At 40.2% G+C, this 19,767-nt stretch overlaps 1 protein-coding gene and 2 long non-coding RNA genes across 3 annotated transcripts in view; 1 reads left to right on the top strand and 2 right to left on the bottom strand.

Moving 5' to 3' along the window:
• The window catches only part of LOC118207616, a 9,319-nt gene extending 8,322 nt beyond the window's left edge, over positions 1 to 997 (bottom strand). The window contains exon 1 of the long non-coding RNA XR_004761425.1: positions 916 to 997. This is a non-coding gene — a long non-coding RNA (uncharacterized LOC118207616). The remainder of the gene's footprint in view (positions 1 to 915) is intronic.
• Positions 998 to 1,312: 315 nt separating this feature from the next.
• On the top strand, positions 1,313 to 3,099 carry LOC118207615. Its single transcript, XR_004761424.1, has 4 exons — positions 1,313 to 1,388; positions 1,547 to 1,614; positions 1,830 to 1,954; positions 2,964 to 3,099. It is a non-coding gene; the product is annotated as an uncharacterized LOC118207615 (long non-coding RNA).
• A 4,435-nt stretch (positions 3,100 to 7,534) lies between these two features.
• LOC118208150 (ERBB receptor feedback inhibitor 1) lies at positions 7,535 to 17,472 on the bottom strand. Its single transcript, XM_035382536.1, has 4 exons — positions 17,273 to 17,472; positions 13,517 to 13,697; positions 13,100 to 13,182; positions 7,535 to 11,351 (listed from the first exon to the last, which is right to left on the bottom strand). The coding sequence occupies exons 2-4, from the start codon at positions 13,657 to 13,659 to the stop codon at positions 10,207 to 10,209; spliced, it is 1,371 nt and encodes a 456-aa protein (XP_035238427.1). The 5' UTR covers positions 13,660 to 13,697; positions 17,273 to 17,472; the 3' UTR covers positions 7,535 to 10,206.
• Positions 17,473 to 19,767: the final 2,295 nt, after the last annotated feature.

Raw genomic sequence — 19,767 nt, 5'->3', positions numbered from 1 at the left:
ACACACAATAAAGTATAAATTAAACTTTCTGAAAATCATTCAGTAGGCCTCTAGCTAACTAGTCTAGATGCTGAGAACACTTTCGGCAACAATTCGCCACGTATAGATTGTATAGAAACTAGTTAGACTTTTAAGGAGGCTGCTCACAAAAGAATTGTGGCATATTTAATAATGGGAACATACCCTGCAGTCTGCTCGTGCTTTTAGAATTGAAAACACATTGGCAGCAAACATCAGGACTGGTGCAGTTCCTTCTACCATCTTCAAAAGAGACGGACGCATTGTGCTCAAAAATCACAACCGACCCACAGAGTTTAGCCTAATGAACCTTCCTATTCGCTATTCAAAGATAACAGCTTTAATTTTGTTAAGCCAGAAGGTTACTTTCACTGTAGCCTATACGAAATTCTTGTAGCTAAGTGTTTCTAATTAAAAACCGTAATCTGTTACAATTCAGAGGTTGTAATTAGGGTTGAAACGAAATCTAGACAGTGGGCTGACCTTGAAAGCGCCTGGTCCAAAGTCGAACCTGTACAGTCAATGGTGCTAATATCCAGGTTACTATACAGCGTATGTTATGATATTCGGAAATATATAGATTACAAAGATTATGTTAGTAATGATAAATATCTCTGGAGAAGAACATATCATATTTATATTAAGTCGTCTTACAATCCAGTGCAATCTAACATCTGTTTTAAATTTTTAAAAAGCTTTACCTGAGATTTACATTTTCTCTTCTTTTATAAATAATTGTCTCCACATATTTAAAATACAGAGATCGGTTGATCGGTTTCTAGGTCGGTGTTTTCAAAGCAATTTCTGAGCCGTTTCGCCAACTAGTTTTCAGTCGCTTTCCATACAACCTAGACGCAAGCAGGTAGCCGAGGGCATTGTTCACAACCATAGGCCTACCTTTTTGACTTCATGGTTTGAAGGCCTTGGCGGATGCATCGAAGTCAACACACCTTCGATGAGATTACGTTATTGATTCAAAAACTTGATTGTTCCTAAAGTCTCAAAATGTGGGTGGTTCACCATTATGAATGTAACATATTTTGCCACACATACTACAGCTATTGATAAGTGGTGGACTAACACGTGAGGGCTATATCTTAAAAATGGCAAATTCAAAAGGCAATACGACTTATCAAGTCAAACTATCATAAACTATTGCTGTAATGATGACCGCATCTCATTTCTAATTCCAGATGTTACTATTCGTCCATGGAACAGTACTACGGAGAGCAGTGCGAACTCTTCCGCAGGGGCGCAGGGTTTTTTACCGTCCTCTTCAGCGCACTAGGAGTTGTGTTGCTCATTTTCTGCGTTTTAGTCGTGGCCATCGTGGTGCTTCGGAGGAAGAGGAAACTCCGGAAAACTCTTTGGTGGGTTTGTTCGTGTGGGTGCACCTGTTGGCACGCGCCTGTGTCTACCTGACGTCTATGGCGATGGCGGGAAACGTCTTTTCACACAGTAGACAAGCTTCTACTTGTTTTAGGTAATTATATAAAAAATAATTAAATGTTTTGTATCACCGCAATAGGAAGAGTAACAACCCACATATCAGACGAGATGCGCTGGATGCGGACTACTTCAACTTTTTAAATACAGGTAGGTTTAATTATACTTTGGTAATAATGATAGATATGATGCAACATAAATGTATTATTATTATTATTATTATTATTATTATTATTCATAAACTAAGTAATATGGATGAAATAATATAGATTTATCATAACTAAAAATAAATATTAATATCAAGATTGACATTAAAAACACCAATGTATGTTTTATTCTTCTGAATCTTCACCTGGGGGGAATAGGATCCAGCACTGGATGGGTACCAGGGAGAAGTGGACTATATGAGTTGGATGACAGCATCAATCTTGCAAATGAATTCTCCCCTGTGTTCAGCCCCAGTCTGGAGTGTGTAGACTCATCCTTAAATGTAAGTTTCTTTAAGTGGTCTTGATTCTCTGCATAATAACAATAATTCCCATTTTTCACCAATTTTGGAATACAATTCATTTTCTTGGTCCTTTTGGGAAATCATAAAGCATTTAATGCATTTTAAAATATTGTACAGTGCAACTGAAATAGGGAGGTGAAAATGTGCACTGTACACGACACACTGCATTTAGAGACACACATTAGTAAGACAACAGTAGCAAGAACCACAAATTCTTAGTTTCCAAATTCATATCTATAATAAAGATTATTAAAGTATGTAATTTATGGTACTATGGATGGCATGTTCTGCTCACATTGCTCTTAGTCCAGAGGCTATTTCAGGACTAGAGTTCTTACATTATAGTTCAATGAAATGCTGACCATGCCAGAACCACCTGCTGGTCAAGGGGCTGTGTTTCATTCAGTAGAATATTCCGTGACTCACTAACCGTTAGCATCTCTGATTGACTGGGCAGCTGCTGTCTGTCTGCAGCAAGCTTGTCTGTTGTGCAGTCCTTCAGTGTGATCCTCCAGTGCATGGACTGAGCTGCTTAAGTAAGGGATTGCTGAGTTAAAAGTTAAAAGTGGCCAGCCGTGTGCTGTTCAGATGATGTGTCTATCCCATTCCGAGTTACATGGAGGATATGGTAGTGATGAGGACTTGTGAAATCCTGATTTGGCATTACAAGAAGAAAAGACTAATATAAAAAAGCGAGACGCTACAGTAACAAGCTCCCAAGCTGCCCCAAAGGCACTGAACATTTTATAAGTTAATACAAATATGTTTATATTTTTTTCTGTACATATTTCTAATTGGTATGGTTTCATTGTTCTGGGGTCCCATAAGTGCTGTTATATTTATAACTAAAGTTATTATTTGCAAAAGAAACCCTGAGAAAGTGTTCAGCGTCAACCACTTCACTTACAATAAAATAAAAAGTTTGAGCTTTTATTTGTTGCTTTAATTGGGTATTTTGTCTATAAATTTATTGTGGATTTCATTTCAGGTGAAAATCAAAAGACCAGAACTTTTGTCATCCTTTCCTGATGGGTAATTCGACTGCATCATTTTACCTAGCTTAGTAAAATCAAATATAACAAAATGCTTTAATCATGGCATGTTCATGTTTAAACTTTATTTTTGAAACATTTAACCAAACTCTTGATCAATTATTATATAATTAGTTCATTTTCCCTTGTTCTTAAATAATTAATCTTAAATGACAGCAACAACAAATTTCCATATTATTATTATTATTTTTATGAACAGCATTTTTCTTTTTAAAAATAGTGAGTTTATTGGCTCACACATTTTAAAATTGAATTTGTAATTTATTGTGCTTACTTTAGTGTAAAATGCATTTAGAGATTTGTAACAGTCCCTGGAATTATATTTGTTCCCTGTCATTAACATTTGATAGGTCTACTGTTGTAACGATCACAAATAAATGAATCATGAATAATGAATTTAAAATGAGCCCGATTTTATTGAGTTTTTAAATTGCTGTGCCTTCCACTTTCACACCACTAAGAGGCGCCCAAGGCCTAGAGTAAAGATTAAATTTATCCACACAAAAAATATTGTTTACAATCGACTATGTGCTCATTGACTAGCAAAATTTCGACTGCCATTTTGACTATGCCAGTCGCTTTTGGTACAGTGGCCTGACAAGGTGCCCAACAATAAGCTGAAAACATCTCAAAACAAGCTGATCAGGGTGATAATGGGTCTTGCCCGCATAGGAAGGGAAAATTTCAAGCAATTAGGATGCTTCCCTTCGAGGCTGTGGCACTGCAGCTTAGTACTGTTCAAAATGTGATTAGCAGCACAGCCTCAAGTTGTTTTTGAATAATTATTTTATAAAGGTTGGGGGTGTGCACAGCCATAAGACGAGAGCCAGTATTGCCAAATTCGGCATCAAAAAATACAGGGCATTGTATTGTATCAATGTGCATTGATGCACCTTATTGTGTTCCATAGCCTCTGAATGGAACAGGTTGCTCATAGGCATTAAAACCCTGCCAATTCAGAGAGTTTTAAGAAAAAAGTAAAAGCCTGATTGCTAGAAAAAAAGTAGATGTAACTGGTTTCTGAAGCAAAAATGGATGTAATTATTTTATGCTATTATTTTGTGGTTGTTGTTTCTAGACTGTAAGTTTGATTGTGTTCATTTTGTTGTTAACAAATTTGTTGTGTAGTCATCCAACTTTTGACTGTCTTCATACTGTTGTGAAGTCATCTTGCCTCCACTGCTATTGCTCACCATAAAGGACTACAATAGAAATTTAAAAAGTTTTTAATTTCACTGTGCCATCCTTGATAATGCAAGACTTTCATCAATTTGTCAAATAAAACGAACTAATTGACTAAAGAACCTTTATTATTGTAGCTAAAAAAAAAATATTAGTATTGTTTTTCCCAAAAAATTCGAAATCCAAGTGAGCATTTATCAATATTTGGCATGCTTCTGCCTCGAAAGAGTGCAATGATTCCATCATGTAAAAAGTGAACAGCAGTGAACAGCAAAGTTGTAATGAAGATGTAGTCTACTAGGCATGCATAAATCCATTAATCCTAAATGCTGGACTGCCATAGTCAGCAAAAGCTATCATTGTGGCCTTGAGATCTGTCTTGAGGTTCCGAGAGGAGTGTAGCCATAGGGTGTGGATATCACCTTGACAACTACACACCACAGCAAGCAGTACCTCTGCACAGTCTTAAGATAGCAAAGAAAGGCCTTCCTTCAAAAGAGTCTGTTCGTCTCCTCAGCTTTCTCAAGAGACAAAGGTTTCTATGAAAACACAGAGGAAAACAAGTCTGGGATAGTTCATGCATATCTGTGGTTGCCTAGTAAACTGCTGTGGCTGACTTATGTCTACCTCTCTTTCTCTCTCTCTCTCTCTCTCTGCATATATATATATATATATATATAATCAAAGTACTTGTGGTGTGATTTAGAAATTTGCCTTAAAACAAGAATTGTTCCGGAGAATAATTATGCATAGCACCAGTAAATTTGGTCGCAATGGTCTGTGCATGGCAAAAAGGTGCACAACACAAGATATGCTTTAAACAAAATGCAAAGATGCTTTTTGTTATAGACTCCAGCCAAATTCTATAACACTTTTAAAGACTGCATCAGTTGTTCATTTCAGTTCTAAATTTCCTCAGTTTTACACAGCACATGAAACAACATTAATGTGATATCATGTGAACTGGTTAATATCCACCAACTATTTTTCAGTTTTGCACAACAGTGTAACGCTAGGCAAATGTGACCTGACAGGATTCTTTTGTTTTTTGAAAGCCTGATAAGTGAAATTCTTTCACTGGGATCCTCACCTGTGGGTATGAAATATGCTAATTACCCAAAGGCGATTGGCCGCCACAGTGCTTTTCTGTTGATATATAACTGAATCAAGATAATACGCCTTTCAGCCTATAGAACTAGTCTGATTAGCATAGGGTGACAAGTACTTTCAGATGTGCACTGTCGCACAAATATTTATATTTGCATATACAAATATTTTAAGTCTAGTTAGGACAAGTGCTGATTATTGTCACATATACACAGATTCAATGGACACACATGTTCTACACACCAGATGCCTGCAGAAGTAATGTGGATCAACTACCAGAGAAATCAGGATATACACCTCTAACATCAAATATATAAACATTCTTATATGTTTATAAGTTTATCATGACTTATAAACATATAAGTCATGATAAACTGATATTGTTTTTTCATATGTGACTGTGGGACCAATGGAAACTGTTGATAACCCTCAAGCCCATTTGCACTTTGGGTTGAATTGTGGATGATATATAGTTAGGAACAGCCTGTCCCCATACTGATTCGCTCTAAGGGAATGCTTTCCCATTCATTTTACAAAACAAACAAAAATTAAGGTAAAGAAGGCAATCTCACAATAAATGGTACTATGTAAGAGATCGTAATTAAGAAGTGAGACAGTGTTTTTAAAAATACATTTAAAAAACTACTTAATTTGAGGGAGACTTGCATGCTTTACATTTATAAAGCAGGAAAGTTACTGACGTAATTCAGGTTAAATACCTTGTTCAAAGATACAATGACAGTACCTTAAACCCATCTGAACCTTAAATCTATGTGTTATGAGCACATTTTCCTAACCATTGCCTCCCCAATGTGTAATAATGAAGACTGCCTATGAAAATACATGATTAGCTTGTCTCCTAACTTGCCATGAAGAGAACACCCCTCAGAAGTTCATTGGGTCTCATACTGGAGATAAAACTGTCTGAGGAATTATTTTACAGCCCAATATAACATTTAAAAACATGGTAAGGTGCATCTACTTTGTGGACTGAACATGTAGCATTCTTCTGGTCTTATTCAAAGTTTTTGTTGACTCTGTGCTGGATTTACTTTGCTTGTATCAGCTGGATAGAAGTGGCTTGGTTTTGTCTCGATAGCTACAGCCCACATACCTCCCCCGTACTGTCACTCAACACAACACCTGAATGTGTAGGAGGGGTTAATGTATCATGAAATTACCGGTTTGACTGATCCTTGCTGGGCCAGAATCATTAATGACGAGGTGTAAAAAATGTTCAAATGGAGAATGGTTAAACCAAGTACAGCTGACATAACAGCAGTCATTAAAATCAGTCCTGGTGATTGTGTTCAGGTGTGGCAACTGATTATTTCACAGCCCATAAATGAATCTCTGGCAAGATGCCAAAAATAATCCCTTCCCCATTTGCATTTTCATTTTTGAGTTAACAGTGCTTTATTTTTAAAAAAACTTTAAAAAATGACAATTCACTGTGGAAACACCATATTGCGAGCCGTCATTTCATTGCCAACCTAGTATGTGTTTGCATACTTGGTAATTATACTGCACAAAATCCTGTTGTAGCAGTTCAATCATTAGTTAATTATACTAAATTAAGTTCTAAAATGGATAGCAATCATTCAATAGAAAGAAAGGAATATAAATCCCAGTGTGCATGTCAATCAACTACTTACTTTATTGTATGGACACATGCATTAAAAGGAACAACTAAATTCCTACAACTTTCAAATAATTCAGAAGTCAAAAAATTTCTCCCCACATAAAATGAAAAATCTAGTTATTTTCAAGTGTGGCTTTTTGACTGCATGTTAAGTCAGGAGCCACTTGTTTACTATTCCACAGTAATACAGCCATAAAGGTTTGGCAGTGCCAGTGTGTTCTAAATACACTTTGCGGCTTTGGGGTTATGCGAAGTTCAGATAGACGTTGCCACATTTAAGTAAATAAGTGCCAACTTTTCACATATCTTTTCTTGTGTGCTGGCGCAAACATACGAGGGAGAAGAAGTTTGCCGACCTTGGGTTTGGACAGAGTGATGTCATAAAGGAAAGACTACCAATCCATGAGAACGGAAAGTGCCTCAGCATCCCAGTTTACCTAAAATTTCATTTGAAGAAGCCAAAAATGTTCAACATAGCACAGCAAGTGATGATAATTTGCATTAATGAGCTACCATCTTCTGGGACAACGTCAATCCATCATAACCTAGGGAAATTAAATGCTGGGGAAGAGCAACAAAGATTCCATAAATAAGTTGTTTTATTTTTCCCTTTTATAGAGTATTATGTATATCATTTTTTAAACACAGCCAGGGGAATTGTCAAATACTGTACACATTACAACATACTGTAATCTCAGTGCATTTGCTTCTAACACAGCACAGAATATCTATTTAGCTTGATGAACATGCCTTCATTGTTTTTGTTTGTTTGTTTATAAGACTTAAACATGTTATAAAATCATTCACAATACCACATAGCAGTCTAATAATGTAAACACGTTTCTTTAACATAAAAAAGAAATCACAAAATTGTGTTCGTACATGCTGTGAGCATGATCTGTCTCTGTATTAATATACAGTGTATTTAGATGACCTCAAACTTGTGTGCATTGCAAATATGTTGTCTCATAAAATTATAAATGGAGCTACATTTTGAGTACTGGAACATTTAAAAATGCGAAAGCATAAATTACAATTTTCCCAGATAACCCTTTTTGAGAGGTTTGAGGAAGCATCTATACTTCATAGACTAGGTCAGGCCAGTGTATTGCAGGTTAACTTGCCTTGAAAAGGTGTGTTCCAACATATTAAAAGAAGATTACAGTCCAGCTGTTCCTCCTTTAAAAGTAGTGATGCAAACACAACTTCCAAATAAAAAATGATGACAAGCATACTGTGGTTCTCTCAGAGCAAAGAACACAGAACCCTTAAAACCAGCTTAGAAACCACGTCAGATACAAGCAGACACAGGTATACCTTTAGCAGCCAAGATGGTGAATGTTAGAGAACATGTTTTTGCCCCATCCCCTCTCCTATTGACATCCCACAAAAAATGTGCTTGTGTGGGTGGCAGTCACATTGATTGCAACTGACATGCTCACAATTGTCAGTGTGCACAGCAGAAACCACTGAACGCTCCTTGAATCTTTTGCCATCAATACAGCACTGACTTCTTGCTTGGAGGCTGGCCTTACTCTGGCTAAACTATCCCACAAGCCAAAACCGATCGGCAGTTATGGTCTGTTCTTCCAATTTAGACCCAGGGTTTCAACAGCACACCTTCTACATTCATCATATTGCCATAATGGTCATTAAAATGTTCAGTTTTTTTTTTCTTATTTGCTACCAGTAACTACAATGTGTGACTACGCCCACTACAATCACCATCAGATTGGAATGGAAGCACAGAAGAGGAAAGGCTGCCAACAGACAGCTCTCTTAAGTTCAGTGTCACCAATTTTTTTTTTTCTTTTAGAGCTCTGGTGATAGCCATAGCTAGAGCAGAGGAAAGAGGAAAGACTAAATACAAATCAGTATTAAAACAAGATTACGAAATTATGATTAGAGCAAGATTACGAAATTATGATTAGAGGGTACGTTTAAAGGATTTAAATTTAATTTAATTTCATCTCAAGATTATATTTTTAAAAGTAAGCAAAACAAACAGTTTAAATTATTAATAATTATGGAAATTGTACAACAGAGGGGGTAATACTGGAAGAAGTGGATTCCAGGGCCAAAAATCACAGCTTAAGAGTCCATTTCACAACAGCTATAAAATAAGGCATACATTCAAGTTGAGGACACTTTTCTGCATAAAACACATCTGCCAACGCACTCAGTGAAAATAAATCCTTCATATTCTTTAATGGGATGACAGGGGAGTCCTGCTCTTGCATATTTTGGAAATTGAGCTTTTGCATTTCATGGAAGCAATGCTGACAAATGAGTCAAGCACGCGCACACACACACACACACACCCTTCCTAAAACAAACATGAAAAAGTCCACAATACAGCACAATGCAACATTCTAAAGAAAAACATGTACCCCGCTTTTCTCTGAAGCAAACGTAGAATGACTCCCCTGGTGCATCTGTGCGAAGCGAGCAAATAACTTCATACCAACGGAACCCAAAGTGCAGGTCCACTTCATTTCTTAATGTACATCAACACGGAAAAAAAAGATTACTGAAGGCAGGGATTAAGGGATTATCCTTCATTAGAATTCTTGAATATGTTTGCTTTTACCCCCCAGCTGTGTTAACAGGATGCATTTACTGACCCTATGTCCTTTGTCTCACAAGTAATGACTGCAGAAGCACAATTCACGAGTAACTAAGCACCTTAGTGAACACTATCCATACAGCATTCAGTATCCAAAACAAAATGGAAAATGAGGTACAAGTCCAGCTTATATCAAGACTACACCACGACACTAATAGTTTCTATGTTAATAAAATAATATCAAAAATAATCATTCTGATTTTATCCACTCCGCTCTGCTGAGATAACATCCACTGAGTGACTAAACTTAGATATTGTAAAAGTGTCGCTACATCTGTGTCATCACTGCATTTTGCCTAAAACAAATAATAATAATAATAATAATACTAAGAATAATAATTATTATAATAATAAAGAGCACACAGCTACAATTTGTGCGCCACTAGGGTAAAAATTTGTTAAGGGAACTTTAGGAACATTGATGCGTCTGGTTTCATACACATGGTCCAATGCCATAGGGAAGGTTTCCACTTATGAGACTGTTCATGGAAACACAGATAGAGCAGCAGTGTTGTTCATGGGTCACGTCCTTAAGAGACATCAGTAAACCGGCAGCACACCTTCAGCATTCACAGACGCTGCCCGTTTTGTTCTTAGTTTTTCTGTTGTCGTTTTCTGACATCTACACCAGATGTACATGGGGTTTGTGTTTTGTCTGGCAGTCCCAGTCTGTACTGGGGGGGCAGCTATCTCCCGATTCACAGTCCGCCTCCCGGAAATACCTCTCGAACTTGTCCAGGTAGACAGGGCGCTGGGGCAGCAGGAAGTAGTGGGTGGTGCTGGCCTTTTTCCCGTTCTCGATTATGGGCAGGATGCATGGCGTGCGGGTGGTGGGCGAGCCCTCGCTGTTCTGCCTCTGCAGGCCCCTGCTGACGTACTTTGGGTTGGGGGCGAAGCTCTGTGTGGGCGGCATCAAGGGGAGGCTCTTGGGACTGGGGGTGCATGAGCTGCTGCCACCGCAGGACAGGGGCTCCCTGGGGGGAACCTTGGGGGGCCTGTCCTCGTCGCTGTAGCCCCCCGACGTCACTTCGGCGGACCAGCGGCGGTAGTCCGCAGCCTTGAGGGGGCGCGGCGGGATGGGTACGCGGGGAGGGACCTCCGGTTTGTCCTGGGAGTGGGCGCCGTGGTGGTGGCAGGACAGTCGAAGGACGGAGGGCTTGTTGAAGGAGCCGGCGGGGCCGGAGTGGGAGCGTCGCAGCTTCCGCTGGGGGCGGTCCAGCTGCCTAGGGCAGTCTCTGGGGGTGGGCTCCTTCTGTTGTCCCCCCCTGTGTGGTGTCTGCTGCACCTCGCTGTGCTCCAGCGGGGGCTGCTGCGGCTGCTGCGGCTGCTGCTGCGGCTGCTGTTCCCGGACAATCGGACCCTCGAAGTAGGCATAGTTAATCTGACCGCAGCCCCTGAAACTGCGCCTACTGGGGGTCCCGTAGCGGAAGGCCAGCGGTTTGGGGCAGGGCTCGCGGACCAGGCGCTGGCTCTCGTCCGCGCTGGTGGTGAAGAACTCCACCTCGTTGTCCACCGCCTCGTCCGAAGACAGGTCCGCGGATCCGGGGAGGGGAGGTAGGGGCTTGGTGCTCCGGCTGGGGGTCTGCGGCGGGGTGCGCTCGTACACCGACAGTCTCTGGAAGGAAGGGACCACCTGGTCACCTTCGGGGGAGCCGGGCATGCAGGACTCTGTGCAGGCGGACAGTATGAGCTGGGACGGCCGCGATTTCTTGGGAGGCAAACGCTGAGCGCCAGGGCTGTGCATGGAATGTGGTTGAGACACTTGTCCTGTAGAAACACCGGGACGGAAATCATTGCTTAGAAAACACTTTAAAAGGAACCATTAAAATCCATGAATTGTAACAATTTAATTTTAGATCAGGACCTGCATGCACGACTGCACATTTGAATCGTTTAGACGGAGACTTGCTGAGTACAAATTTCAGAAGTTTCAGAAGTATAGCAATGTGCTTCCTCTGTTTTGGAGTCACCTGGGCCACTGCATTAGAAAAAACACACTTATGAAGATACTAACGTACCACTAGAGAGAACTTCAGGATTACAGGATACAAAACCACAAAACAGAAGTCCCATTTCTCTCATTCATGATTCCGATATCTTCAGCCGCCACCGAGAGATAATTTCCGGAAATTGGTTATCAGAAGGGAAGCGGCAATCTCAGAGCTTCCCATAACCTTCTGAGTTTCTGAAGAAACATCCGCCACAGCCTTTGGGAACAGAGAGTGAGCACACTGATATGCTCAACTTCCCTCTCACCACTCATGAACCCTGTACGGACTGGCTCTCAAACCAACCTCACCGAGTCCTCAAATCGACACGCCAGATAACCGGTCAAATTCCCTCAAGCAAAGGAGTGTAAAATCACCGTGAACAAAATTACAGAAAATAACTCAAAAACAGTACTGAACAATAAGGGAATATATTTAACATTCAGTTTATCCAAGAAATAAACACATAATACCACTTCAAAGAGGAGTATGGTGAATTTAACCTGCACTTAATCTCAACATTTACAAGACCTTCCCAGCAGTTTATATCAGCAAACTTGAGACTACACCCTAAAAAATACAAACATCCAGGTTTTAAAAAAAGACGTAAAGGCTCAGAAATAAGCACCGATGTGTGACACACTAAACCCGCTGTCACTAGTGATCCTGCACCATTATCTGGGGGCTACGACCTGAAACCAGCCACCCAGTAAGAACGACTACGCCTATCATCATTTCAGCAGAACACTCACAGGGCTATATTTAGAGCAGGACAGGAGAGCCAATCCCCTTCCTGCCTTCCCTCAGTCTGGCCCTGTCAAAACGGAACACGGTGTAGCCCACAAAACAGAACACCCATTAATTTAAAACTTGGCCATAAAGAACTACCATTAAATTGCGTGTTTTTTTTAATGCAGCAGTTATGGTATGAAACATAAGCATTATTGCTGCGCTCAGTTGCAGGAGCTGTATGCTCATTAACTCTAAGTGTGTGTACCTAGCAACACAGAACCTCAACAAGGCTGCCCGTGTTGAATAGGGCTAGCATACTTTGAGACCCAAAAACACATGTAATGCTTGTTGGGGACAGTGAGACAGTTTTAAATTTAGTTTAGTGTATGAATATTGAATGGAACAATTTTACCACATTAAACCACCGCTTGGAGATAATGCTAAGAGTTTTTGCTCATCAGTATTCATGTTTGCTGGCAGAGGGAGATCAGAGGCTTTGAAAGCGAAAAATAAAATCCATTTCAATGTACTTACTATTACTAATTATGAAGCAACTTTTTACCAATTCATTGGATTTTGAAAATCCTGCCTTTGCACATCTTGCAACTGAAGTCTGTTGATAAGATCCCTTCATCAACATCCTCACAAGCATTATTCCCATTCATAAAATATAACAGTGTCATGTGCCGCCAACCTGTATTTGCCAAATGTTACCACGACAAATGTATTCTTCATCACCATCATCGTCATCATCATCATCATCACAATCACCATCATCATTCTGATCATACTCACTCTCAAAGCCTGCAGAGACAGGGACTTGCTGCTGTGCTTTCAGGTTGTAATCCATGGTTGGTGCATCAAGGCTAAAATACAAGCTGAAACACAGCACACACTCAATTTTTCACATCAAGTGAAAGAATGGCTTCCCACTAACAAACCATTAAAACGATATTATAACAGCAACAAGTGTAATTGTCTCAGTGAAGTGTGCATCAGTTGAGCAGACTAGGTAAATCAGTGCATATATTTACAATGGGCTGGGCCATGTGTAAACAAAAAGTTTGATTCTTAAAATGTATAAAATCACGACTTAAAAATGTGAAAACCCATCACGTCAACTTCGAACTCTGGATAAAGCCAACTGTATAAAACCTAGATGGATAGTTTTATCTGGATTAAATAAATATTATGCACATATTGTGCACTTACTTGTTGAGGTCATGATGCTGCTCCCAGAAAGGCTTTGTGGTGGCCATGGTGAGGCCGTGTGAGAAGGCACTCTTCAGGGCCTCTGGGATCTCCCGTGCACGCAGGCCTGCTGTGGACATAATCCAGCTGCTGTTTGGTCGCATTCAAACCGAGAAGCTCCTCGCTGGCCTAGCTGGCATACCTGCAACACAACGGCAGATTTGGGAACAAGGGGGTGAGAACTCCGCACTGGCCTGGAGGTGGCGGTCACCAGAAATTTCTCCCAAATAGTTGGGGAGGGGGGACATAAAACTCTCAAAACACACTCTCCAGCACTTCTGGCAGCATGAGGGTTTTAAAAACCATGGCCCCAACACCACCCCACCCCCTCCCCCATCACACCCCAGTCCTTGTACCTCCTATTCTTTGAAGTGAGCACTAAGCAAGACTGAATACATTTTCACTTGTTTGAAGCCTGCTAGTTCCACAGCCTCCAGGGGTCATTGGCAGGGAGGCCCCAGTGACCTCCCCCTTCTCTCCCCTCCCTTTGCAGCGCTGCCAGGCTTCCCTCGTCAGTAATTACAGAGCCACAGCCTTCCGCCACAGACCTCAATCTCGCCTTTCAACAGGACGATTGTGTAACATTCTCTCTGGCTCCAATCACTCTGGAATGACAAACTTTCAGTTTGACAGCACTTAGACACTCACACCCCAGCCAGCCCTCTGGAGAGAATGCTCCCAAATCAAACTGAATGTTCTCTTAGTTACCACACACAAAAGGTACATACAGAGAACACCATCAAGAAATCTCCAAGCCTTTTAATGACTGAAACGGAGTGTAATGCACTGCAAAAGGCAGGAAATAAATATCAGTGGAAAAACTTCACAATGGCATTGCGAATCGATATTGTGAAACACCAGCAAGAATAAGTCACACAGAAAACCCACATATGTAAATCAACTGAAAGCATCAGAAAGTACAGCTCTACTCAAACAGCTGTGTTGACATAAAAAGGTAGGCCTACTTATTGATTAAAAAGGCAAAATAAATATTGAAATTCCAACTTCACTCAATTGGAACTAACAGGTAAAAAGGGAACCAGAGGGTGGAGAATCCAATGTCAACAGGATAAGTGCTGACAGCTACACTTGATCTGAACAGGACAGTGTGTCCCCAACAGCTAAACAACAAACTGCTGTTTTTCTTTTTGCCAGAGAAATTCCTGTTGTTGAAAAATTTCCCTATTTTTTGTAAACAATGTCTCAGGTTACCCTGAAGGGCTTCACAAAATGTGTTCTGCACAAACTTGAAATGTGACAGCAAGCACCTGACCTGTTTTTCCCCCAACCAGCTAAATGTGTGTAATTTTTTTATGCAAAAGGCTTCTGAGTAGGCAGACTTGGCCACTAAAAACACATTTTTTTGTGCTTAATCTTTTAATTTTAATATTGTAGATGACCTCAACTTAATATATTACATGTGCTGAACTGAGTAGCCTTTAGGTGTCTTCTAAAACTACATAAACTCAATAGCAGTCGAGGGTTTCTCTAGTGATGTTCTATCTTGTGGGGTAATGCTAAAAATGAAAATGATAAGTCTAATTGTACAATATATTAAATAAGATTCCAGACTGCGGCTATAATTTGTGTTTTTTTTTGCCAAGAAATGTTTGTGTGCAGACATGCCTGTTTCTTAAATCTATTTGACTTAAGCTCATTTCCAATAGCCTCCTTATAACCCTTGCTACATTGGGAGACAAGTGTGTTACATGAGAGCCGCTCCAACTATTTCATTAATAAATCTCCTAAATCTTGTTGTGGGTTTCAGTTACAAAAATGGGCAAGGGATACTGCCTCACTTCAAGCAGACCTTTATGAAATGGAAGAAACCAACAATAATTAATTCTACCGGCAAATAACTCCATGTGGCATGAATGGATCTACTTTCGAGAATGAATGGGTCTTTGTATCCCCCCTTCTTTAAAAGAAAGCCCTCGCATTTTCGAATTCTGAGAGAACTCTCCCATGAGGTCAGAGCCAGGATACGCCACAGCGAAGGAGATGGCCGAGGTAGGGAACGGAGGAAGGGGACGGAGGAGAGAAACAAAAAAGACGACTACGACGAAGACAGCGTTGGCAAGAGGTGCTTTGGATGAAACAACTGTGAAAAGCGGTGCCCATTGGTCGAGGCCGTAATCCCCGAAAACAGAGCCATCCATTTATGTTGGGCTACGGCCCTCCACCCTGCACCAAGCCTGACCGATCCATGGCGCGACAAGCCCGCGCACAATGCGCCATTCATCCAGGCTTTCCCTTACTCTCGCAACAGGTGCAAACACTCCATCTCCGTGACCCAGGAAGATTTTCTACTTCGGGCCCGTACAATTTACCTTGTAATCAAATTATTAGAGCATGCACGGCACGCCACGCCAGCCCAACGAACCTTGCACACTGCCGGTTCAAATCAATTTGTGAAGAGCAGTGTCATTTACTCTTATAGCAGGCGCTCAGGTACGGCACTAAGGTCGGAATACAATGCATATTGACATTTTGTTTCAGTATGCAAAAAAAAAACAGCGTGCAAGAAAGAGTGTCTTTTTAAATCGTATGGCTTTTTACATTATATTGCTTCACATTTTATAACGCAATCGGTAGGCCTACGCGTTAACTGAAAGGCATTGGGAAATTTATTTGTTTCCTAATTCAGTTATTTCAATTAAATAACTACTACGCTTATATTATTTCAGTTATCAAACACATTGAAATGCTGCAATGTGCATTGATTGCAATGCCAATACATGACATCCAGCTTCCATTTACAACATCTGCATGGCAGCAATGTTTAAAGGATAAGGAATAAATGCAATAGCCTACCTGTCGGCTTACGTGTAATGCTGGTCCATGCACTGATAGCTCATTAAGTGATGTAGGCCACCATAATAGTCGCGACTATGGCTAAATATTTACAGTCACATTAAAGCATTTAGCAGACATTCTTATCAGATGGATTTACATCAGCAGTCACAACTATGGCAGGATTAATACTTCCCAGATATTATATTAACCTTGTATATTGTCCTAAGTAATGCCTTTCGATAACAAAAGTGTTCCGAGTAGCTCTTTTAAAATAGCATACGTGAAAAGAGGAAGAAAAATGCTCACTCCTACTTTCACACCCCACAGCGGTTTCCAAGCAACTACACCAGCTCTACCTGTGCTGCAAGGGCAGCGTAGCGCGCAACTCCCACCCCCACCGGGAGTGCTCGGTGTAGGTGACTCAGACGCGAGTCATTTTTCTTCTAGCAATCCATACCAGTGATAAGCGAATGATGAAATGAGGGCAGAGAGTTTCTTCAACATTAGAAAAAATAAAATGGAAAAATAATGAACGCGAAGAATATACAAGCGCAATTCCGTCATTAGAGAAGTATGACTGGCCTAGCAATTCAGCTATGATATATACTTCCGAACTCAAAACTATAACTATTTACGTTAAGCTTGTTTTATGATTAAAAAAATATTAATGAAACATTCTGTGAATTAAACAGTTTTCAATAAAAAACAAACTTTGTTTGAACTTCTAAAATGTGAATCTTAACTAAAAATAGTTTGGTATAATTCACTTCATATTCTTAGTCAATAGTTACCAACTGTATGCAGCTCTGTTCAGCTCTTCCTTCTTATTTGATTGCCGTCAATTACAACGTAATGACTAGTGTATCATAAACCCACTGTCGTCATCCGCACACATGGAAAACCAAGACTGTAATTGCTCACCTTTTAAATATTGCAGTAATCGTTGTTCTCTCAATAGTCCTGGTGTTTATTTCATGCCCTAGCAGATCCTTTGTTTTGCCGGATAAAGTTGAAGTATATCCTGTCAGTACTGTTACCCAACTATTGTGTGTAAGCAGTAATACGTAGTTTACTGTCAAACCCCAGCGCCTGTTTTGCGGAAAACATTCACATTGAAACAAATCGTGTGCTCTTTATAAGCACAACCCAAAGGCTGGGTGTAGCTCCGCCCTCACTCTTAAAGACGCAGAGTGCCTTTCGAAATGAGCTTTCGACACGGTCGTAATGGAGGACTCATCGACATGGTCCTAATGGTCATCACAGTTGTTTTGAAATTATTTGTTTTTAGTTCCGCCTTCATTGTAAAGGTTCGTTTTGCCCCCTCTCTGTGTAGACATCTTACAATTTTTAACACATATTGTAACCATTGTTTATGTTATATGAGAAAAGTAGTCATGCTGTAGCTTACATGTTTGCCAATGCATTGTAATTGGTCAGCAGACTGCTTGCAATTGAACAGCAAACTGGTAAACGGAAATATATTGTCCTCAAACTCAATGGAAACAATATTTTCTCTAATGATTTATTATTTTGAAAAGTTTTAAATCCAACCTCACATAGCAATATGCAGTGCCTTTAATTGGTTGATGAAATGTGCATAGCTGTGTGCACAAAGTAAGCATGCAGTTGCAACAGCATTAGATCAGTCAAAATTACGACCCCCCCCCCCCCCCCCCCCCAGGTCTTCGCCTTGAACAAGCAGTTAAGCAATGCTTAAAACCAAGCTAGTGTCAGCTCAGGGACCTGGAAAACTACAAACTCCATTGAGTTTGTTCAGCTCTGCACAGATTTTTCTTTCTTTTTTTTTTTTGAACTCTTTCTTTGCCAGGGGGCTCATTTCTTTTCAAGCCAACAAGGCTACAGGGGACTGATTAATTTGTTTTTGCTTTTGAATCAAGCATCAAATTTTATTGTTTTATTTTGTGCTTTATTGGTGGGGACATCCATGTGAATCTGGATTTTTAAAAGCACAAGAGTGTGAATAAACATTTCATAATTTCACTGAATATCCTGAGACAAAACCAAATATTAAACCGCAAATATGTACTCAAACAGGGTTCATTTGTCATTTAACAAACAATATTAAGTTTGAATATAAAATGTAGGCTTTTAAGAATAGATTATTCTCAGTGGTTCATGTATATTTAGTGATGTATTTGTTTGTAAATGTAATTGTGCCTCAGTCATGTAAACATCCAGTATTTAAAAAGAGAAATACAACCTTAAAACATCTGATTTGCGTTCCACCACACAAATATGCGCTGATCAAACCAGCTTAAAAACTGACCATGCTTGGAAACATCTGATTTTTGTGAACAAAAACATCCCAAGAGTCACACACAGCTCACATTAAAAATGAGAGGTATGAAGAGAACACAGTTTTGTGATTTTGCAAGGTCCGATTTAGAAACAGTCTTGGCCTCATTCTAAATGACCTTATCATTGTAAATTTAAGCCCTGGAAGAGAGGGGGGGGGGGGTCTGGCTCTATGTAATCCCCCATTATAATTGCATTTCTCACGTTCCACATGGCCAGTTGTAGCTGGCAGGAAGTGTGGGCCTGTTCTTGCATGTGAGTATGTGTGGGTGTGTGTGTAGTGTGTGTACAGTATATGTAGGAGCATATGAGAAGGTGTGTGTGTGTGTGTGTGTGTGTGTGTGTGTGTACAGTATATGTAGGAGTGTATGAGAATGTGTGTGTGATGTGTGTGTGTGTGTGTGTGTGTGTGTGTAGCCTTCAATTGCTGCTCATACAGTGATAATGTGTAGACATTATGCGTTCTGAGAAGACAAGGAATAGATATGTGGGCTGGTCAACACTCAGACTACTGCCGAATGAAAGAAACTCGCCTGTGAACTTTCTTCCGCTGTGAGAGCAGCCCCTCCCTCCTGCTGGGCTGACGTGTCACCAGCGAGCACAGGAACTGCCATATAAGGTCTGGTAGGGAGCACGCAGTCAGATTGGACTGGGAGGCGTAGTCCAACACACTTTGATTCTGCACCTGCTGGAACGGAGGGACCAAATTCAAAACAGCTGCCATTTACTTAAAAATTAAATTCCTCCCGTTGATATGAACGTGATAAAACAGAGATATACAGAGGTATTACACACATATGTGGTGTATATTCTTTTCATGAACAGAAGCACGTATAAAACATAGCCTGTATTATGGGTGATTCCACCGCCTCAGATTTTGAACACATGACAAGTAAACAATTACGCAACACAAGAACTCATCCTTGGCCAGTGCATAAGTTCTTTAGAAATTTATATCGATTTCTTTCAATGACACTGATCAAGCGGTTACATCATAATTCCAGCCTACAGGGGTGGAGCAAGTGAAATGTCTCATAATAAGAAAGTCATCAGTGTGAAAAATTCAGTCCAACTAACAGTAAGCCTGTTTGATGCAACTT

Source organism: Anguilla anguilla, chromosome 11, assembly GCF_013347855.1.
Source record: "Anguilla anguilla isolate fAngAng1 chromosome 11, fAngAng1.pri, whole genome shotgun sequence".
Classification (NCBI taxonomy): Eukaryota; Metazoa; Chordata; class Actinopteri; order Anguilliformes; family Anguillidae; genus Anguilla; species Anguilla anguilla.
This window is presented reverse-complemented; position numbering and strand designations above follow the sequence as displayed.

Bases quoted from the DNA above. Each gene is read 5' to 3' on its own strand.
- LOC118208150 (XM_035382536.1), bottom strand. From the start codon at position 13,659: ATGCGACCAAACAGCAGCTGGATTATGTCCACAGCAGGCCTGCGTGCA. The intron at 13,183-13,516 runs GTAAGTGCACAA...GCTGTGTTTCAG, and splicing joins CAGCATCATGACCTCAACAA to CTTGTATTTTAGCCTTGATG. The intron at 11,352-13,099 runs GTGAGTATGATC...GTGTTTCTACAG, and splicing joins TGTCTCTGCAGGCTTTGAGA to GACAAGTGTCTCAACCACAT.